The sequence below is a fragment of the Aethalodelphis obliquidens genome, unplaced genomic scaffold (genome assembly GCF_003676395.1).
Source record: "Aethalodelphis obliquidens isolate GAN/ISIS:26980383/991018 unplaced genomic scaffold, ASM367639v1 scaffold51, whole genome shotgun sequence".
NCBI classification, from domain to species: Eukaryota; Metazoa; Chordata; class Mammalia; order Artiodactyla; family Delphinidae; genus Aethalodelphis; species Aethalodelphis obliquidens.
In genome coordinates, this window is record NW_020837995.1 from 955,482 (window position 1) to 974,940 (window position 19,459).

Consider the following 19,459-nt stretch of genomic DNA (forward strand, 5'->3'; position numbering starts at 1 on the left):
GGCACGAGCCCGTGTCTCCTGCATCGGCAGGTGGACTCTCAACCACTGCGCCACCAGGGAAGCCCGTGATGGCTTTCTTAATACCATCCCAAGTGCAGTAGATTTATTAGGATAGTGTGTTCAAAATCATAAAATTCCTTATGTATAGAAAATCACTGTAAGGCCTGGAAAACATTCAGACAAGTTACCTTACCATTGTACTACATTTCCTGTAAAATTTTAAACTTAACAACACAGGCATCCACTGTCTCAGCTTGTTTTCTTTTTTGGGGTATTAAAATCTTGATATAAATAAATAGGAAGATACGAAACAATAATATGTATACACTCAATCTGAGAATATTTTGTTTACAGGATTTGGAAAAGAAACAAGTTTATGAATTCGAAAGTGATTGCAGACCATTTCCTTTGAGCTATAGGCATTGGGTTAATTAGGTTTGGAGCGACGCCCTTCTTTGAAAACCAGCTCAAAACCAGCTTCTTTGAAAACTCAGGCGCGGTAAGCCTCCAGAGCTCTAGATGTCGCTGTGGCTCCATGGTGGGGACGGGTATGCGTCTCTGTGGTTATAAAGTTGGGGGCGGAGAAGCTAAGGGTGTCTGGGAAATGATGGCTGAGGAAGAGGAAGAAGTCAAGGAGATTTTGCCGAAATTGCAGGTGAAGCCATAGATTAAACTCTGTCTTACTCGGGAGGAAGTAGAGAGCCCAGTTTATGCAGTGCCTTCGAATTTCTTGACATATACCCGCCGCTGGTGTCTGTGTGGTTACTATAACAACTCCCGAAGGTGCAGCCGCAGCTGGCTAGGGGAGGTCCCGGGCAGGGGACGGGCGCAGCCAGTTTGTTGGGACCGCCTGCTGCTGACCTGACTGCACTCAATTTCAGACCTGTTGGGAAGAGGATTTATTGCTAACTTTATTCCTGTACATTCTTGGGAATTTTTTTTCCCCTCAATTCACTCACAACAAATAGCATACACTTGTGTTTGGCAGATCTGCAGGAGCTGTTACCTATCGCATGTTGTTTTGATCCCCACAAAGACCAGTACTTTTATGCTTTCAAATTGGCAGCGATCACAGTAGTGGCTTGCACCGCGTGTATTCTGGTTACTCCCCTTAGAACTTCACAGTTTTGATTTTTTGCACACTGTGCAATTCCAGTTTGGGGCCTGGGGCAGAAGTCTCCAGACTTCACCCAGTCCACAGTTGACTGTGGTGAGTGGGACAGTCTTTTGTACTTGGTAGGTAGGAGCTAACTAATTGATTGGTTCTTTACCTTTCTTTTGATGACCGAAGATTTTTCTTAAACCTCAGAAACTGAGTTTTTTGTGTTCTAAGACAGCCTGAAATTTAAACATTAGGCTTATGACAGGCTTGTAACTTTCTTAAAGGCTTCTACTGCAAAAGTTTAAACATTGGTGAGATTTCTTTGTTTCCTGAGCAGATTAAAATAATAACGCTTTTTAGAGTGTGAGCTTTATTTCACATCCAGTTGACTTTGATTACTTTAATTTTTTTTTTTTTTTTTTTCGGTACGCGGGCCTCTCACTGCTGTGGCCTCTCCCACTGCGGAGCACAGGCTCCGGACGCGCAGGCCCAGTGACCATGGCTCACGGGCCCAGCCGCCCCACGGCACGTGGGATCTTCCCGGTCCGGGGTACGAACCCGTGTCCCTGGCATCGGCAGGCGGACTCTCAACCACTGCGCCACCAGGGAAGCCCTAATTAATTTAATTTTATTCACTAGTGTGACTGACTGAAATCAGAGATTCTCAATCCTGGCTCCATATTACAAACATTGTTTGTGTATGTATGTTTGTATATATGTAGAGAAAAACCTGAAAAGGTTAACTAAGCAGTGGTTATCTCTGAGGTTATTGGGATAATTATGAGGAATTTTTAACCTTTTCTATTTTACATGTACCTATTTGAATTTTAACAACTAATATATATTGATTTTTGCCATGAGAAAAAAGTTATTAAAAACGTTCACTCTAGGAAAACAAACCAACAACAAAATCAAACAATTTCTTACATGTTTGCTATAACAACTAAAAACAAACAATAAGACCTTTTCTATAATTCTTAATGTGTAGCTGTGCTGATTGCAGGATAAAAGGAAATGGGTTGTAGTATTTGCTGAGAGCTGTCTTTTCCTGCTTTGATTTGTGGTAGATGCCCTAAGCAGCTAGGTAGAGGATACCTGGCGTATCTTGGGGGTGAGTGGGGAAGGTGCAGGGATGGAATAGGAGAATGCAGTAGAGAGAGGAAAAGGATGGTGATGTTGCTATTCATAGGAATGGTGGTAAACTTTATTTCATTGTTACAGACATTTTAAGTTAGAAGGAATATATAAAACGATTTTTCTCAAAGTGTGTTTTACAGATCATTTTTATTAAAGTCATGCAGGGTGCTTGTTAAAATGCAGCATTTTGGTTTCTGCTAAAACCACTAACATCAGAATGTCTGTAGCCTGGGTCCTGGAAATAATACACGCAACACAACTTGAAAAGCACTGCTGCAGAAAGTGATAGTCTAACTTCTCCATTCTGGGTAGGATTTTAAATTAAGTAGAGTACATAAGTATTTGTTAGAGAAAGGGAGATTCATTGATTTATTTAATGAGAGCCTATCATGTCCCACACCCTCTGGTAGTGCTCAGGTATAGCTCTAAACAAAACCGATTAAGATACTCCCATCATGGAGCTTACATTCCAGTGGTGGAGATAGACAGTGGATGATTAATGAATAGGCCACATAATTTCAAATAAGTACCATGAAGGAAGGTAAGAGTGTGATTTAACAGTGGGGCGGAGGAGGAAAGGGTTACTTTAGTTTGGGTAGTCAGGGAGAGCCTCTCTGAAAAATTGATATTTGAACTGAGATCTAAATAATGATGAGAAATGAGCCATGCAAAGGTCAGGAGAAAGAATGTCCAGGCAGAGGGAAAAGCTAAGGATTAGGCTTAGTGGATTTGAGGAACTAGATGAAAGCCAGTGTGGCTTGAGAATTGTAGGAGAGTGATAAGAAGTCTGTGTCAGGATGAATGGTGGGAGGTCAGATCTTACAGTCTTCTAGGCCGTAATAAGGAGTTGGATTTTATTCTGTCTGCAGTGGGAAACTATCTGAGTGTTGTGACATGAGGTACAATTCTGTAAGGCCACTCCAGCTATAGTGAGGAGAATGGGAAAGAGTAGAAGCAGGATGACCAGTTAAGAAGCTATTGAAATGGTCCAGGCAAGTAATGAGGATAGTCATAGAGAGATGGAGACAGGTGGATGGATTTGGGATGTGATGTGGAGGTGGTTGATAAGACTTGGTAGGATTAGATTATACCTTTCTGCTGCTGTTTTGTTTTAGGAAAAGACTAGATAATGGAAAAGCTTTGACTGGTGTCCCAGGAAGACTCAGAGATAGAGATATTTAAAAGAGGAAAGAGAACATTTACTTGGAAAGAATGCAAGAGAGCCAGAAGGTGACTTGACAAAAATAAAACAAACAAAAGCACAAGTGTTTAAAGAATCAAAACTCTGTAAAAAAAATACCAAGGTTATCAAGCTTAAATTGGTCTGTTTGTTGTGGAAAACGACTCTTACTTGTTTGTCATATTCACAGTGGTTATGTATTTTCAGACACCGACATAGGAATAATCAGGGGTAAGGTATTGTTTTTGTTAGGAAGTCCAGTTTTAAAAAGGTAAATTTCGAAGTTTTACACTTTGGGGACCAGTACCAGATAGGATGATCTTATTAACTTTGTTTTATCTCAAGTTGCAAAGCGTTTCCTCCCTCCTGACTATGGTATGTGAAGTGCTTAGTCATTTTGGAAGCTCTGCTGGATCTTGGAGGAGAGAAGTATCATGACGATGCAGACTGGCTTGGGACAGTGTGAGAGTGGGCTGGGCTACTTTCCTTCACGATCTGTGGTATTTTGATAGACCTGTCCACCTGCCTCTTGTGTCATTCCTAGGTAAGGTAGAGAATCAGCATTTCCAGGCCAAAAGCTGGTATGGCTCGCCAATCTCAAGTTTACTTGTCTGGTATTCTCTGCACTTAATGCTACCATTCTTATACTTCCTAGGAACTGGTGGATCGGCTCTATTCATTTCGAGAGTGCTATTTCGAGACACACAGTGTTGAGGATGCTGGGAGGAAGCAACAGGATGTGCGGGAGGAGATGGAGAAGACCCTGCAGCAGATGGAGGAAGTAATGGGTATGAGTCCCAAAAGAACACGCCAACCCCTGGTCCCTCACTGAAATGTGATGTAGTTTTGCTCTCTCTGTAGATTCTTTGGTATCCTATTTGTGGCTGCCACAAGATGGTACAACAATATTTCTTCTAAAGGTGCCTGTGCAAGGATGGCAACCTTTCAGCTCTCTAAACTCCATTTCCCAGTGCCATGAAATAAAAAAGAGCATGCTTGTTGCTTGATTACTATTGCAGTAATCTTCTTAACTGACCTTTCTGCCTCTAATTTCTTTTACTTCCAAATCAACTTAAATAATGACCATGGCCATTATGTTTCTAAATCCTTACTTCATGCATTTACTCTCATTCCTTGTCTGCCTGTCTGCTCAAGTATCTTCAAAGATTCCTACTTTTGACGGATTGAAGTCCAGACCTCTTCACTTGGTATTCAAGTCTCCATTGGGTGACTTTTTTTTTCCTACCCTTATCTCTGACTACCTACTTACAAAGGAACTTCTTGTTTCATTCAGGTTGAACCATCCATTCTCCCACTAACATGCCACATGTATTTCTGCCTCTTTGTTTACATCATTTTTCTCCCTGGAGTGTCTTGTCTTTTCTCCTTTTCACTTTGTAAAGTCCATTCATTGGGTGTATGCCATCTGCTCCTTGTCATTGTTTTTTTGATTTTCCATGGATATGCATTGTCCTCTCCACTAGATTGTAAGCCCCTCAAAGGTAGGGATAATGCTTTCTTTGGTACCCTGTTTTCTAACAGTACACTGCATGTGGTAGGTTTTCAATAAATGATTTGTTCATGAAGGTTTTCTCAATTATTTCATTCCTAGAACTGGCATGGGGTTATTCCTTGAGAGAGTACTCTAGTCTTACCTGTAAGACTGCCTGGGTTTCCACTTTCCTTTCCACTTTTCTTTTCCCTTCTTCCTAGGTTCTGTCCAGGGCAAGGCACAGGTTCTGATGCTAACTGGGAAGGCACTGAATGTGACTCCTAACTATAGCCCTAAGGCTGAGGAGCTTCTGTCAAAGGCTGTGAAGCTGGAGCCCAAGCTGGTGGAAGCCTGGAACCAGCTGGGTGAGGTGTACTGGAAAAAAGGGGATGTTGCAGCTGCCCACACCTGCTTCTCAGGAGCTCTCACCCATGTGAGCCACCCACTATGCCCTTGGAAAACACAGATGGGAAGGATGGGATTTCTTTGGTTCTGTGAGTTTCCCTAGATCATGAATACCAGAGTAGAAGTGTACTGGAACTAGGAGAACAGAATCAGAAGTGGGGGAAACAGGGACAGGGGACTGAGAAAGGAAGAAGATGATGGGATCAGGTTCAGGGGTAGATGAGAAGTGAAGAAAAGTTAGCAGCCAAGTTGGTCCTCTAAATGGGGGTCTAAGACACAGATGGCAGTAAGAATTAAGATGAAAAATTAAAATAAGATTGAGATAGAGTAGATCTGGAAAGGGGAACTAGAATCACAAAGGTTGAATATACGCCTTCTGCATTTGCAGTGCAAGAACAAAGTCTCCCTTCAAAACCTGTCAATGGTGCTTCGCCAACTGCGGACTGACTCTGGAGATGAACATTCTCGCCATGTCATGGACAGTGTCCGACAGGCTAAGTTGGCTGTGCAGATGGACATCCTTGATGGCCGCTCTTGGTGTGAGTGCTCTCAAAAGATCTCCGGCAAGTTTCTAGAGCAGTGGTTCTCAACTGTGGCTGCACACCAGAATCATCTGGAGCCCATCTATTGAGTCTGACTCCAATAAGTGTGAAGCCAGGGCATCTTTGCTTTGAAGAAACGCGGAAGATATTTTGATGAACCACTATTCTAGGAACTCTTGGACCTTTTCATCCAAGAGAGGAGGCTTATGTTTCCATATAAGCAAGGCAGGGCTTTTGTGCAGTCTGTTGTAGTTTCTCCTTTGTGTCCATGTTTGCCTCTTTATCCCAGTGGAATTTTGGGTATACTTGTAAGTTTAGTGTCATCAATGGTTTGTTTCAGACGTGGGGCCTTTCATATAGACTTTTGAGGGTAACCAAAATATTTATAGTTTGAACTTGAGCTCTGAGATGATCCATCATTGAGTTTCTTAGTTTTTTTCTCTTCCCCCACAACCCCCTTAGGTGGGACAGGATGGCTAGAGTGGGTTGGAGTTGGGTATTTCTCTTCCTTAGGTCAGTTACCCTCTGATAACTGATAGCAGGTTAGACTCTGGTTAATTAGTTTCTCCTGAGGGCAGGCCTTGTTAAGAATGGAGTGCTTGGGAGTTCCCTGGTAGGCTAGTGGTTAAGATCACAGGCTTTCATTGCCATGGCCTGGGTTCAATCCCTGATCGGGGAACTGAGATCCCATAAGCCATGTGATGTGGCCAAAAAACCCCACAAAAACAAGAAGAAGAAGAGAGTGTTCTGGCATATTTCAAAAAAGTTCCTTTGCCCCCTCCCTCTGCTGGAAATATGAGGGTGTTCTTCTCTGATATTTGCTGTGGGAATCTGGTTGAGTTCCTGGAGGTAAATCTCACAATATTGTGGGGACTCCCTTGTGACTGGGACCCCTGGGCTTGTCCACACTGAGCCTCCAGAATTCGTCAATTTCAGTTCAGGTTTTCCTACCCCAGCAGTGTTCCTGTGGTAGCTCATAAGTTTCTGCTCTGCTAAGCCATAACTCCCTGTATTCACCTGTCTCTCCAATTTTGGGGGCAGCAGTTTGCCTTGTGTTATCCCCTTTCTTATGCATCCAAGAAGAGTTGTGGATTTTTTAGTCTGTTTGGCCTTTTCCTTGTTAGGATTGAGTGGCGACTTCAAGCTCCTTACATGCGGAACCCTGTGTTTCTCTTTCAGATATTCTGGGGAATGCGTACCTTTCTCTTTACTTTAATACTGGCCAGAACCCTAAGATCTCCCAGCAAGCCCTCAGTGCCTATGCCCAAGCAGTAAGTATTTATGGTCACCCAGGCAAGATATATAGAGGCAGCAGCAGAAACAAGAGTGTTGTTCAGTCTTCCTCGTGGCTTTTTAGCAAGACGCACGGGCAGTGTTCGCTGGCGTCCAGTGTGCGTAGTTTCGCAAAGCTGGTTGTGCAAAGGTGATGTATCTCTTCCTATAACTTGAGTATTAGCAGCCACTTGCAGTGTGTGCCTCAGTGCTAGGTAGCTCCTTGAGCTGTTTGGATTTCGTACAGGCGCGCATAACCAAACCACAGAGCCCACGCCAACATGTTCATCTCTTTAATATGTTCTGTGTGAAAATAATGCTTGTTAATATTCGTGTACATTTTTAAAGAAAAATAAAAACCCTAATACTTAAGTATAAATTAAGCAGTATCCCCAGGTTCACCATTAGATAGTATGGCTCTGGACTTCCCACAGACTAAAATGGAAAACAGCATGTAGCCCATTCCATGTTGTAGCCTAGGGATTAATTCGCTGGAGCTCATGCTTTGCCTTAGCTTTCAGGCTATGTTTATATCTATCGATAGCCACTTGCAGGGGGATTTCCTTCAGGCCTTGAGTGCCTGACTGCTCGCTGTTACAAGGTTTACATTGACCTTTTGAGCACTTTTTATATAGGCTTCATATTCACTTTCTTTTGTTTTCTCTTGACTTGGAGACTTGCTTTTTAACTTACCATTATTTATTTTGCTCTGACTGGCAGAATAAGGAATATAGCTACCTTATATTCATGTTTGCAGTTTAGGAACTGTTCTTTTTTCACCATCCCACAGGAACTTTATTTTTCACAGAGCTGAAGTGCAAAACACAGATAACCATTTTTAATAAGCACAGTCAAATTTTTAACCACAAGACGTCTACAAGAATTATAGCTTTAAAAAATACAACCAATTTTTATATTTCAAAAATAGCTCAACTCAGATTAATTTCTTAAAAAGTACACTTCTCATACTATTTGTTTGGCATTACCCTGGTTGAACTCTGATGCAGCCATAATCGGGAGCTGTGGGCACACAATCGTGCTCTTGCCCTCACTGCTGTGCCGATGAGTACAGCTCAACTGGTGGGACTCACACTCATGACAGAGAAGTGTGCAGTAATAAAATGGCATTTTAAGAAATGACAGATATGACTTCCTCACACACTATGCTTCTCGCTGTAGTCTTAATGGTGGCATTTAACTCAACCTGTATAGCCAGTGGGGTTGTTCTTTTTTTCAATCAGGGAAATTTTCAGGCTGAGGAACTATATTTTACTCTAATTTCTTAATCTGGTAAACGTTTACATTTTAAAGCATGATGTACTACCTTAAAATTTTGTTTGGCTTCTGCTGAACAGTTGCTTTGAACTCTTAATTTCTTCATCAGTCCTGCATTTTTAAACATAGTTGAACCAACCATTTAAACAATTTAATTCATGTTGTTTGTGCTTTTGCAGTGTGCCAGGCAATGAATAGAATTAAAAAAATGAAGTGATCATAGCCATGAACATCACCAGCAGTTTCTTCATAACATATTTGTCTGCACTGTCATGTGGTTTCTGGCCCTGTATTGAAATTGGAGAATCAGAATTTGGCTTTCACTGTGTGTTTTAAGGGAGCTTGGATGTAGATGTTTGTATCTGGAGCCAGGCTCATGGGCAGAGGAAATGCATTAAATTGACATCATTTCTTTCCTAGGCTTTCCTCATTTATACCAGCATCTTATTGATTAAAATAAATTTTTTATCAGTTTTTTTTTTTTTTTTTTTTTTTTAGTATTGTAGTTTTTACTGGAAAAAATTCACATGTAAGTGGATCTATGCAGTTCAAACCTGTATTGGTCAAGGGTTTTTTTTCTTTCATCTTTATTGGAATATATCTGCTTTACAATGTTGTATTAGTTTCTGCTATACAACAGAATGAATCAGCTATATGTATACATATATCCCCATGTCCCCTCCCTCTTGAGCCTGCCTCCCACCCTCCCTATCCCACCCCTCTAGGTGGTCACAAAGCACTGAGCTGATCTCCCTGTGCTATGCAGCAGCTTCCCGCTAGCCATCCATTTTACGTTTGGTAGTGTATGTATGTCCACGCCACTCTCTCACTTCATCCCAGCTTCCCTTCCCCGCCCCGTGTCCTCAAGTCCATTCTCTACGTCTCCATCTTTATTCCTGCCCTGCCACTAGGTTCATCCATACCGGTTTTTTAGATTCCACATATATGCATTAGCGTAGGGTATTTGTTTTTCTCTTTCTGACTTACTTCACTCTGTATGACAGACTTATTTATTTATTTATTTGGTTGCGCCAGGTCCTAACTGCAGCTCGTGGGCTCCTTAGTTGCAGCATGTGAACTCTTAGTTGCAGCATGCATGTGGATTTAGTTCCCTGACCAGGGATTGAACCTGGGCCCCCTGCATTGGGAGCACGGAGTCTTAACCACTGAGCCACCGGGGAAGTCCCTTTATCAGATGTTAATCACATATTTCTTCTATTTTTATACTACTGCATGGATAAATTATAATCATATTTTAAAGTTTCATGCAAATACGAAACCCTTTCATCCTTGAGGTTTCAGGGATTGAGTAGTATGTGCCACACAAGCAGTTACTGTATAACAGTGTGGGTATAGGAAACTTTTTTTTTTTTAATTTATTTTATTTTTGGCTGCGTTGGGTCTTTGTTGCCATGTGTGGGTTTTTCTCTAGTTATGGCAAGCGGGGGCTACTCTTCGTTGTGGTGCGCAGGCTTCTCATTGCGGTGCCTTCTCTTGTTGCGGAGCACGGGCTCTCAGTGCACGGGCTCCAGTAGTTGTGGCACGTGGGCTCAATAGTTGTGGCTTGCGGGCTCTAGAGTGCAGGCTCAGTAGTTGTGGTGCATGGGTTTAGTTGCTCCGTGGCATGTGGTATCTTCCCGGACCAGGGATCGAACGCATGTTCCCTGCATTGGCAGACGGATTCTTAACCACTGCGCCACCAGGGAAGCCCTGGGAAACATTTTGACAAGCAAGAAACTTAAATTTTTCCAGGGTAAGGAGGTTTAAGACATGCTGTGCATGGCCATCCTTAAGACTGCGACAAGAACCACTGATGATCTTTTTTTTTTTTTTTTTTTTTTGATTCTGATGATCTTTTTATCCCACTATAGGAGAAGGTTGACAGGACAGCTTCCAGCAATCCTGATCTTCATTTGAACAGGGCAACGGTAAAAAAAAAAAAAAAAAAAAAATCATTTGTGTGGGGGAGTGGTCATCTGAAGGTAAAATACATAAGATATCTAGGTCTTAGCCTGTGAGGATGACTGAGTATTCACAGGGACAAGGTTGGGTACAAACTGTGAGAGGAAAGCCAAATTATTTCTGGGAAAAGCTAGCTTAGTTTGACTAAAGTATCTGGAGGGAAAGGAAAAGGGGCTGAGTTGGTGGGAGGGTAAATAGAGGATGGGGGACACAGTTCAGAAGACTTTCCTGAAGTGTTCATTGTAAACTGTTAAAAATAAAAATAGAATCACCCAATATATACAACTTAACTGTTGTAGAGTTTGGAAGTTAGCTTCTTTGAAATGATTCCATCTTTGGGGTTGTGATCACCTTGGCCAGGATGTAAGGTGTTTACTGGCTCTTCAGGCTGTTCATCTGTAGAAGAGGAAGACAGCTGGGAAGGAAAACAGTTTCTTTCTCTAGATTCCTAGCCCACTGTGCTATTACTAATCTCTCCCCAGCCCCTCCCCCCACCCCACGGATAGTTTGTGTTGAACACACTTAATAATTGGGAGGTTTTTTGGTTACTTCTTGTGCAGTTACATAAATATGAAGAGAATTATGGGGAGGCCCTGGAAGGCTTTTCTCGGGCTGCAGCACTGGACCCTGCCTGGCCAGAGCCCCAGCAGCGAGAGCAGCAACTCCTGGATTTCCTGAATAGATTAACCAGCCTCCTTGAGAGCAAGGTAGAGATGTCTAAATGCTGAATTCTGCTTTTTTATTCTGCTGTAGGCCAATAAAATAAGAATAAAGTAGGCCTCGGTAGTAGTGACCCTATAGAAGTGGGTAGGTGGGAGGGGAGGACTAGACTCTCAAGGAGAGTGACTAGTTCCCAGCTTCTTTTTTTAACGTCCTTATTGGAGTACAATTGTTTTACAATAGTGTGTTAGTTTCTGCTTTATAACAAAGTGAATCAGCTATACATATACATATATGCCCATATCTCTTCCCTCTTGCATCTCCCTCCCTCCCACCCTCCCCATCAGTTCCCAGCTTCTTACCTATTTCCTTTTCCTTTGCAGGGGAAGGTGAAGACCAGAAAGTTACAGAGCATGCTGGGAAGCTTGCGCCCAGCCCATCTAGGCCCTTGTGGAGATGGGCACTATCAGTCAGCCTCTGGGCAGAAGGTGACCCTGGAGCGCAAGCCCCTGAGTGCTCTGCAGCCTGGTGTAAATAGTGGAGCTGTGGTCCTGGGAAAGGTGGTGTTCAGCCTTACTACGGAGGAGAAAGTCCCCTTGTGAGTTTCTGTTGCCTTTTCTCTTTTTCATCCTTTTAAACTAGTTGCTCTTATTTCCTGGCCTTTCTCTAAAAGTTGAGGACATTGTTCGTGGTCAGAGATTAGTGAGTTCTGCTTCCCTTCTGTGACTGTCTTCCCTTCTGTGAGCAAGTATTGTTTAGGTGATATCTAACAATCTCTATAGATTCTGTCACCGTCCATTTTTTCCCTGAGCTTGGTGTTCTGTGGACTCCTATATTCGAAGCTGAAATTTGACAGCTACTTTTTTTTTATGAGACAGATGGAAACCTTAAAATTCTCCTACCTCTTTGTGTTTTCATGATCATAGAGGCACAAAGAGGAAGAATTCTAAGTCCTGTTTGGACTTAGGTATGCCTAAGCAGTTCTGGAAGGTGAGCTTTGAGTTTGAATTTATGGCCTGATGGAGAGATTCTCTCAGATGTTATTCAAAAAATATTCATTGAGCATCTGCTATGTGTGTTGTAGGGAGTTAAAAAAAAAATGTAACACACCCAAATGAAGGGTGCTTATAGTCTAGCAGAGGAAATGAGTTAAAAATATTCATTTAGAAAATTTTTAACTCTTAAAAAATGAGGGTTTGATCAGTATCATCATTCCTTGGTCCTTCACTCACTTCCCAATCCCTGGTTGACTAGTTTCCTTTTCCTGTTTTCTACTGAATTTTTTTTGTTTCTGGGATCACCAGTGTTTGATCCAGTAGCTTCTACTGGAAGCACTCTGATTTCTCTGTCACTGTTCCATTTCATATCCCTTCTGCTCCATTCAAACTAAAATATAACTCCCATTGTATGCCTGATATTCCTCCATGGCATTTTCATGGTATATGAATTTGAACAATTGAAGAGCAAGAAGATAGTTGAGAAAAGTTTAGTTACTAGAGCAGACCCTAGAGTTAAGAGGAATGAGAAAGAAATATAGACAAAGGTAGGGTTTTAGGGGCCCTTGAGAACAAATATTTTGCTACTTCTCTTTTTATGTGCAATTTCTAAACGTTAAGGTCTAGGAGGACTCTGTTTTTGTTCCTTTCCTCTTTTCTCTCTATATCAGGATGGCGAGTAGATGCCAACTTTGATCACTTGGCAGTGGCTGCATGATTTACTGTAAAGAAGGATTCTGAGGCTTTGACTGGTTTCACCAGGAGAATGCTGTGCTTGATTTGCAGTGTTTGCTGTGAATTTGGGCGTGCCAAGTGATGGCATGAGCATCGATTCCTCACCATCTCACTTATAGGTCATCTCATTTGGTGACGTCATACAAACCCAAGTCTTTGGCTGCCTCTTCTATGCTCACAGGTCTAGCTCCAGCCCAGGGCTCATTTCCAACTTTCGGATTCCTATATCTAGCTGCCTCTGGGCTATAATAAGAAACCTCTAACTCAGTATGTTCAGAATTACTCACCTCATCTTTCTCTGGCAACCTGTTTGTCCTCCCTGAATTCCTTTTCAATCAATGGTACCACCTCTACTCAGTCACTTAATTAAGACTTTTGGAAGTTGTTCTAGACTTCTCCATTCTCTTGTTTTGAGGCAATCACCAAGTCCAATAGATATACCTTTTAGTCCCTACTTTCCTGTCTTTACTAATTTAATAAAGCCTCTTAACACATCAACAGACAAGTCTCCCTGTTCCCTGTTTTTCCTCCAGTGTTCCACAGTACAGAGAAATATTTCCCAGATGCAGATCTGACCATTGCTATTTCTTGTTTAAAATCTCTTACTGGTACTGTGTAGCTTTTAGGATGAAGTTTTAACTCTTTAGCTTAACACCCAAAACCTTTATGATTTTCTCCCTGCCTCCCCGTGTCCATTATCTTCGTCACTTTAACGCTTGTACCTTTTGTCCCAACCTTGGGATTATTTTGTAGGTTTCAGAACAGCTATTTTCATGCCTCTGTGTTTTTACACACAGTTACTATGCCTGGATAATCTTTTTGCTGCTTCTTGATATAGATTACATTTTTCCCCCAACATTTTATTATAAAAGTTCTCAAACATACAGCGAAATTGAAAGAATCTTACAGTGAACATTTGTGTACCTATAGTCTACTATTAATATTTTATTATACTTAGTTTATCACAGATCTATTTATTCCCCTATTCATCTGTTGGTCTCTCTTATTCTTGGTCCATTTCAAAGTAAATGGCAGACATTAGTATACTTTCCTCTAAATACTTCAGCATGCAGTCATTAAGTAGAGTTCAATATTTGTTCATAATTTTATTCTTTTTATGTAAAACTTACATACAATGAAATGTACAGATCTTAGTGCATATTTTCTAAGTTTTGACAAATGCATACACCCATATAACCTAAACACCTATAGAGAACATTACCACCACCTCAGTTCTCTTATGTTCCTTCCCAGTCAAGCCATATCCCCTTCCCTTAGAGATTTTTTATTTCCACTGAGGATTAGTTCTCCTGTTTTAACCCAGGCAGTTTTTCATTCTTTAAGATTCAGTTTGAGGATCTCCTCTTCACGGAAACCTTCCTGGCTTTCCATTGATTTAGACATTTCTCCTCTGGGCTCCCACAGCCCAACCTTTGGCTTCACTGAATTCATCACAAGCAAAAAGCTATTCTGGCACCTATTGCAGTTGTACTGTCAGTGATGGTCTAATTGTCTGAAACCCACTAGACTAATAAGCTCGCTCACAGTGCCTGACACATGATAGGTATTCAGTGAAAGTTTGTGGAATTAAATTAAATTGACAGTAATGGTTAGCGAGTTTGATGAAGGTTGTGATAGTTAAATTGATAGAGCAGGAATACTGTTCCGCTGCAACATTTCGAACTAGTTCATTATTAAGATTTGTTGAATGTGTCCCAAGTTCTTAGAAAAGTGACAGATTGATGAGTCTTGTGCATGTTCTCTAAAGATACATATCTAAGACAAATGAGCCCTCAGATGTACATAGTGAATGATAGTACCTGTCATAGGAGTTCTAAATAAGTAACTAAGAAAGCTTTTTTTTTTTTCTCTCTCTTCTCTCTCTTAACCCATCTTAACCTGGCAGTACATTTGGCCTGGTAGATTCAGATGGACCTTGCTGTGCAGTGATGGTATATAATATGGTGCAGAGCTGGGGAGTGCTCATTGGGGACTCTGTAGCCATCCCTGAGCCTAACCTTCGGCTTCACCGAATTCAGCACAAGGAAAAGGTGAGTGATGGCTAGGATTCTTTCTCACCTCATAGGCTCTCAAAGTGGGGCACGTTTACCTCTTTTAAAAAATATACATAAAATAATGCATATATATGTGTGTGTGTGTTGTACGATATCCTATATTTACACACGTATATGTAATTTATTTTTTACTAATAGTTTTACTAAAAAGTAATTTTTTTTGTTTTTTGTTTTGTTTTTCTTTACTAAAAAACTACTAGTAAACAAAAAGAATTTAAAAAATGGACTGAACAGAGAAAGACAAATACATATGATATCACTTACATGTGAAATCTTAAAAAGCCAAACTGTGAAAACAGAGAGTAGAATGGTGATTATCCTGGGATGGTGGAATTGGGGAGATGTTGTTTAAAGATATAAACTTGCAACCAGTAGGTAAATAAGTCCTGGAGATCTAATGCACAGCATAGTGATTATAGACAACAATATGGTATTATAAACTTCAAAGTTGCCAAGAGACTAGATCTTAATTGTTCCCACCATAAAAATGAAATGATAATTATGTGATGTGATAGAGATGTTAGCTAATGTAATGGTGGTAATCATATTGCAATATATAAATATATCAAATTAACATGTTGATTAATACCTTAAACTTACATAATGTTATATGCCAATTATTTCAATAAAAATAAATTTTAAAAAATGGACTAAAATATTGTCAGTCAGATGTTATTACTGTTAACAGTTTGGTATGTAAACCTCCAGTCTTTTCATAAATTTATGTACACATTTGTATGTATATTTTTAATTATGAGTGGAGTATTATATGCAAATGTTTGTGAACATTTCCTGTGGTTTTCCATATTCTGCAACATTGTTTTGAATTAACACATAGAGGTGGTGATGAAGATGATGATGATAGTTAAAATTTACTGACTGCTAGACACTGTGCAAAGAGTTTTATGGCCTGCATTGGACCATTTAATCCTTACAAAACTCTACAAGAGCAGATATTTAACCGCTTTTTCCCCATTTAGATTAAGGGTCAGTCAGCAAACTCTGGCCGGTTGACCAATTCTGGCTCACTGCCTGTTTTTGTATGGCTTGTGAGCCAAGAATGGTTTTTATATTTTTTAATGAAAACAATTGAAAGAATAATAATAATTTGTGATACATGAAAATTACAGGAAATGAAAATTTCAGTGTTTGTAATTAAATTTTTTTGAAACAAAGTATACCCATTTGTTTACTGTTGTCTGTGACTGCTTTTCTACTAGTGTCAGAGATGAATAGTTCTGTGACAGAGACTATATGACCCACAAAGCCTGAAATATTTATTATTTGACTCTTTACAGAAAAAATTTGCTGACCCCAGATCTAGATTATTAATAATTGTTCCTTACTATAAAAGTACTTTAGTAAATATTTTAATATCTGTGCATATCCATGATTATTAAATAAATTTAATTAATTCATTAAAGAAATTAAGTGAATTTCTAAGGTAGAATCCTGGCTCCAAAGGGTATGCAGAATTCTAAGACTGTGGGTTTTTTTTTTTTGGCTGCGTTGGGTCTTTGTTGCTGCACGCAGGCTTTCTCTAGTTGTGGCAAGCGGGGGCTGCTGTTCGTTGCGGTGCACGGGCTTCTCATTGCTGTGGCTTCTCGTTGCAGAGCACTGGCTCTAGGCACGCGGGCTTCAGTAGTTGCGGTGTGTGGACTCAGTAGTTGCAGTGCGCAGGGCTAGGCATGCAGGCTTCAGTAGTAGTTGTGGTGCGTGGGCTCAGTAGTTGCAGTGCGTGGGCTCTAGGGCTCACGGGCTTCAGTAGTTGTGGCACATGGGCTTAGTTGCTCCGCGGCATGTGGGATCTTCCCAGACCAGGGATCGAACCCTTGTCCCCTGCATTGGCAGGTGGATTCTTAACCACTGCGCCACCAGGGAAGTCCCTCTAAGACTTTTGATACATATTGCCAAACTATTTTTTGGAAGGTTGTACCAGTTAATATCAACCGTGGATGTCAGTAATTGTTTTTCTATGGTTTTCTTTGCAACTCTGTGTAGAAACCTTTGAAAAATTATTTGCTGATTTTACATGAAAAGTATAGCATCAATATTGTTTGGCTTTGGTTTCTTGATTATTGGTGAGGTTGAAAATTTTATCATATGTTTATTGACTATAATTCTTTTATAAATTGCTTTTTTTTGGTCACTTGCCCATGTTCCTGTTAGGATGTTTTAAAAATTGATGTATGAAAACTGTTTAATTCACTTCTTTATTTTGACTCAAAAGAACCTCCTTTGTACTCCAAGTGGAAAAGTATTTTTTGGATAAAGATCTTTTAACAACACATTTTGCAACTTAAAGTACATTTGAACTGATAAATTGAGCTGATGTTTTCCGTTATTAGGAGAACGTTTAAACCTACATTTTGTTAATTCCTCCTGATATTAAAGGAGAAGTAAGTCTAATTTATATTAGGCAGATTAATTTATAACTTTACAAACACTTGATCTAAGAGTTTCTCAGACTTTCTGTTGGCTCTGGCTTGGCTGCTGTGTGTATTTAGTTATAATTTATGATAAACACTGTGGGAAGGGAAGATTCTGTAGAGCTGGTGGGACCGTTTTGTTGGGCAGTGCCAGGATCCTGTTCTTTTTGAATCAGAATTGTCCCATTCTTGTAGTGACAGTTACTGGCACTCTACCTGTCCCAGATTTTCCTTCTGAAGATTGAAAACTTTGGGAAAATTACATCCCCTATGTTAGTTCAGCTTTGTTTAATGTGAGATGGAGGTAAGGGGTATATCTGCTGCGGGAGGTAGAAAGGAGGGGGTGAGAAAGCCACAGGTGGTGTATCCCTGTGCTGGAGTTTCTTCCATCTTAGGATCTGTAATGAGCCTCTGTATATTTGTCTTTTCCAGGACTATTCCTTTTCCAGTGTTCGTGTGGAGACGCCCCTCCTGCTGGTGGTGAATGGGAAGCCTCAGGGCTCCAGCAGCCAGGCCGCTGCCACAGTGGCATCGAGGCCACAGTGTGAATGACCTTCCTTGGGTGGCATGCTAAAGAGGGAGTAGAGGCGAGGAGAAAAGCTCAAGGGCACTCGGCAACTGCACCAGCCAGATCCAGTGACGCAACTGGAATTGGGGGGACGTTTTAGATGACAACTTTCCTTTCCTCTGCCCTGTAAGACACTTTGTGTCTTCTTTCTTTCCTGTTGTGTTCCAGCTCTCTCTGGGGCCACACATGTCCCTGGTATATCTCCTGCCTCTTCCATTGCTCTTCTATGTTTTAGGCAAAGAGCATGGAGTTGGTAGAAGTGTTGGGACCTTGTCATGGGACAGAGTCCTCAAGGTTCTTGTTCTTGCCTCCTTCCTAAGCCTCATGTGTATATATCATTTCAGTATTTATTGCTAAGGGAGGGGGTTTAATTTTTTTAATGACTTAGTTTTTGAGCAGTTTTTATTTTTAAAATTTAGGTGCTTCCCCTTCTTTGGGGCTGGAACAGAATTAAATTTGTTTGGAAAAAAAATACTGTGTAGTTTGGCCTGCTTCATTCTCTCTAGGCTTGAATTCTTGGTTTTAGGATCACTTCAATCCATTAGAGTAATACCCCCTTCCCCGCTTTTTTCTTTAAGCAAAATAGTTTACTTCTCTCTCAGTTAAAAGAAATCTGGCAATAGGCAGCCCAGGGCAGGAATGGCAGTTCCACAAAGTTGTTGGGAACCAGCTTCCTTCCACTTCCCCATTCTGTCATCCTTAGGAGTGGCCCTTATCATAGTCCAACATGACAGCAGTACTATTCTAATAGTGTTACTAGGGTGAAAGACCAGAGAGAGCTAGATATTCAGTTCCTTTAGGTTCTAGTGATACATTTTATAACAGTTTCTTTTAATACCCTTGTGGAAAAATAGGGAAATATGAGGGAGGATTATTAACCAACTGAATGGTTATAACCAGAGAGTGCACTAATGGATACAGATTAATTTGGAAGACTTCTAGTGATGTTTGTGTTTTAAGAAGTCTTTCCCTATCCTGAAGTCATCAAGACATATCCCCTCTGTTGATTTATGAATTTTTATCATTTTGTCCTTTTCTTTCATTATGACCTTTCCTTGTGTTACGATGTAGGTATATAATTTTTTTTCTTAATGAGTAATTAATTGCCCCAGCACCTTTTATTAAAGATCTATCCTTTGCCCACTGATCTTTAAAGCCCAATCTGTCTTAAACCAACTTTTTATATATAGTATATAGGTCTGTTTCTGAGCTTTCTCTTCTGATCTATTCTGATCTATTTGTCTATTTCTATTCCAATACCATATTGTCTTCTCATTTTATAAAAAGTCAGTATCCAATCAGAATAACAATGGGCCATGTTGTTCTTAACCAGTGGCCCATTTACATTTTAGAATCCGTAAATTTTCGTGAAAAACTCCTCTGGGTTTTGCTTGGGGTTGCATTGAATTTATAGATCAATTTAGGAAGAACAGACATGTTTATAACATTGAATCTTCTTATTCGTGATTTTCTTCATTTACTTAAGTCTTCAATATATTTCAATATAATTGTATACTTTTTCTGGAAAAGTCCTATATATCTTTTATTAGATTTATTCCTAGATACTTCGTAGTTTTCTATGCTATTGTAAATAGTATAATTTTAAAAATTACATTTGCTAACTGTGCTT

The 19,459-nt window shown here is 40.4% G+C and overlaps 1 protein-coding gene across 3 annotated transcripts; it reads left to right on the forward strand.

Moving 5' to 3' along the window:
* Positions 1 to 543: 543 nt before the first annotated feature.
* Positions 544 to 18,301, forward strand: TTC5 (tetratricopeptide repeat domain 5). 3 transcript variants are annotated; one of them, XM_027083769.1, is made up of 10 exons: positions 544 to 655; positions 4,075 to 4,207; positions 5,133 to 5,344; positions 5,705 to 5,855; positions 7,038 to 7,129; positions 10,277 to 10,333; positions 10,928 to 11,074; positions 11,411 to 11,625; positions 14,664 to 14,808; positions 17,694 to 18,301. In XM_027083769.1, exons 1-10 carry the CDS (start codon positions 551 to 553, stop codon positions 17,811 to 17,813), a joined length of 1,377 nt encoding a protein of 458 aa, XP_026939570.1. In that variant the 5' UTR covers positions 544 to 550; the 3' UTR covers positions 17,814 to 18,301. The 3 variants fall into 3 exon arrangements, with proteins under 3 accessions (XP_026939570.1, XP_026939571.1, XP_026939572.1); XM_027083771.1 differs by lacking the exon at positions 544 to 655 and adding an exon at positions 3,943 to 3,963; XM_027083770.1 differs by lacking the exon at positions 10,277 to 10,333 and having other exon boundaries at positions 584 to 655.
* The last annotated feature ends 1,158 nt before the right edge of the window (positions 18,302 to 19,459 follow it).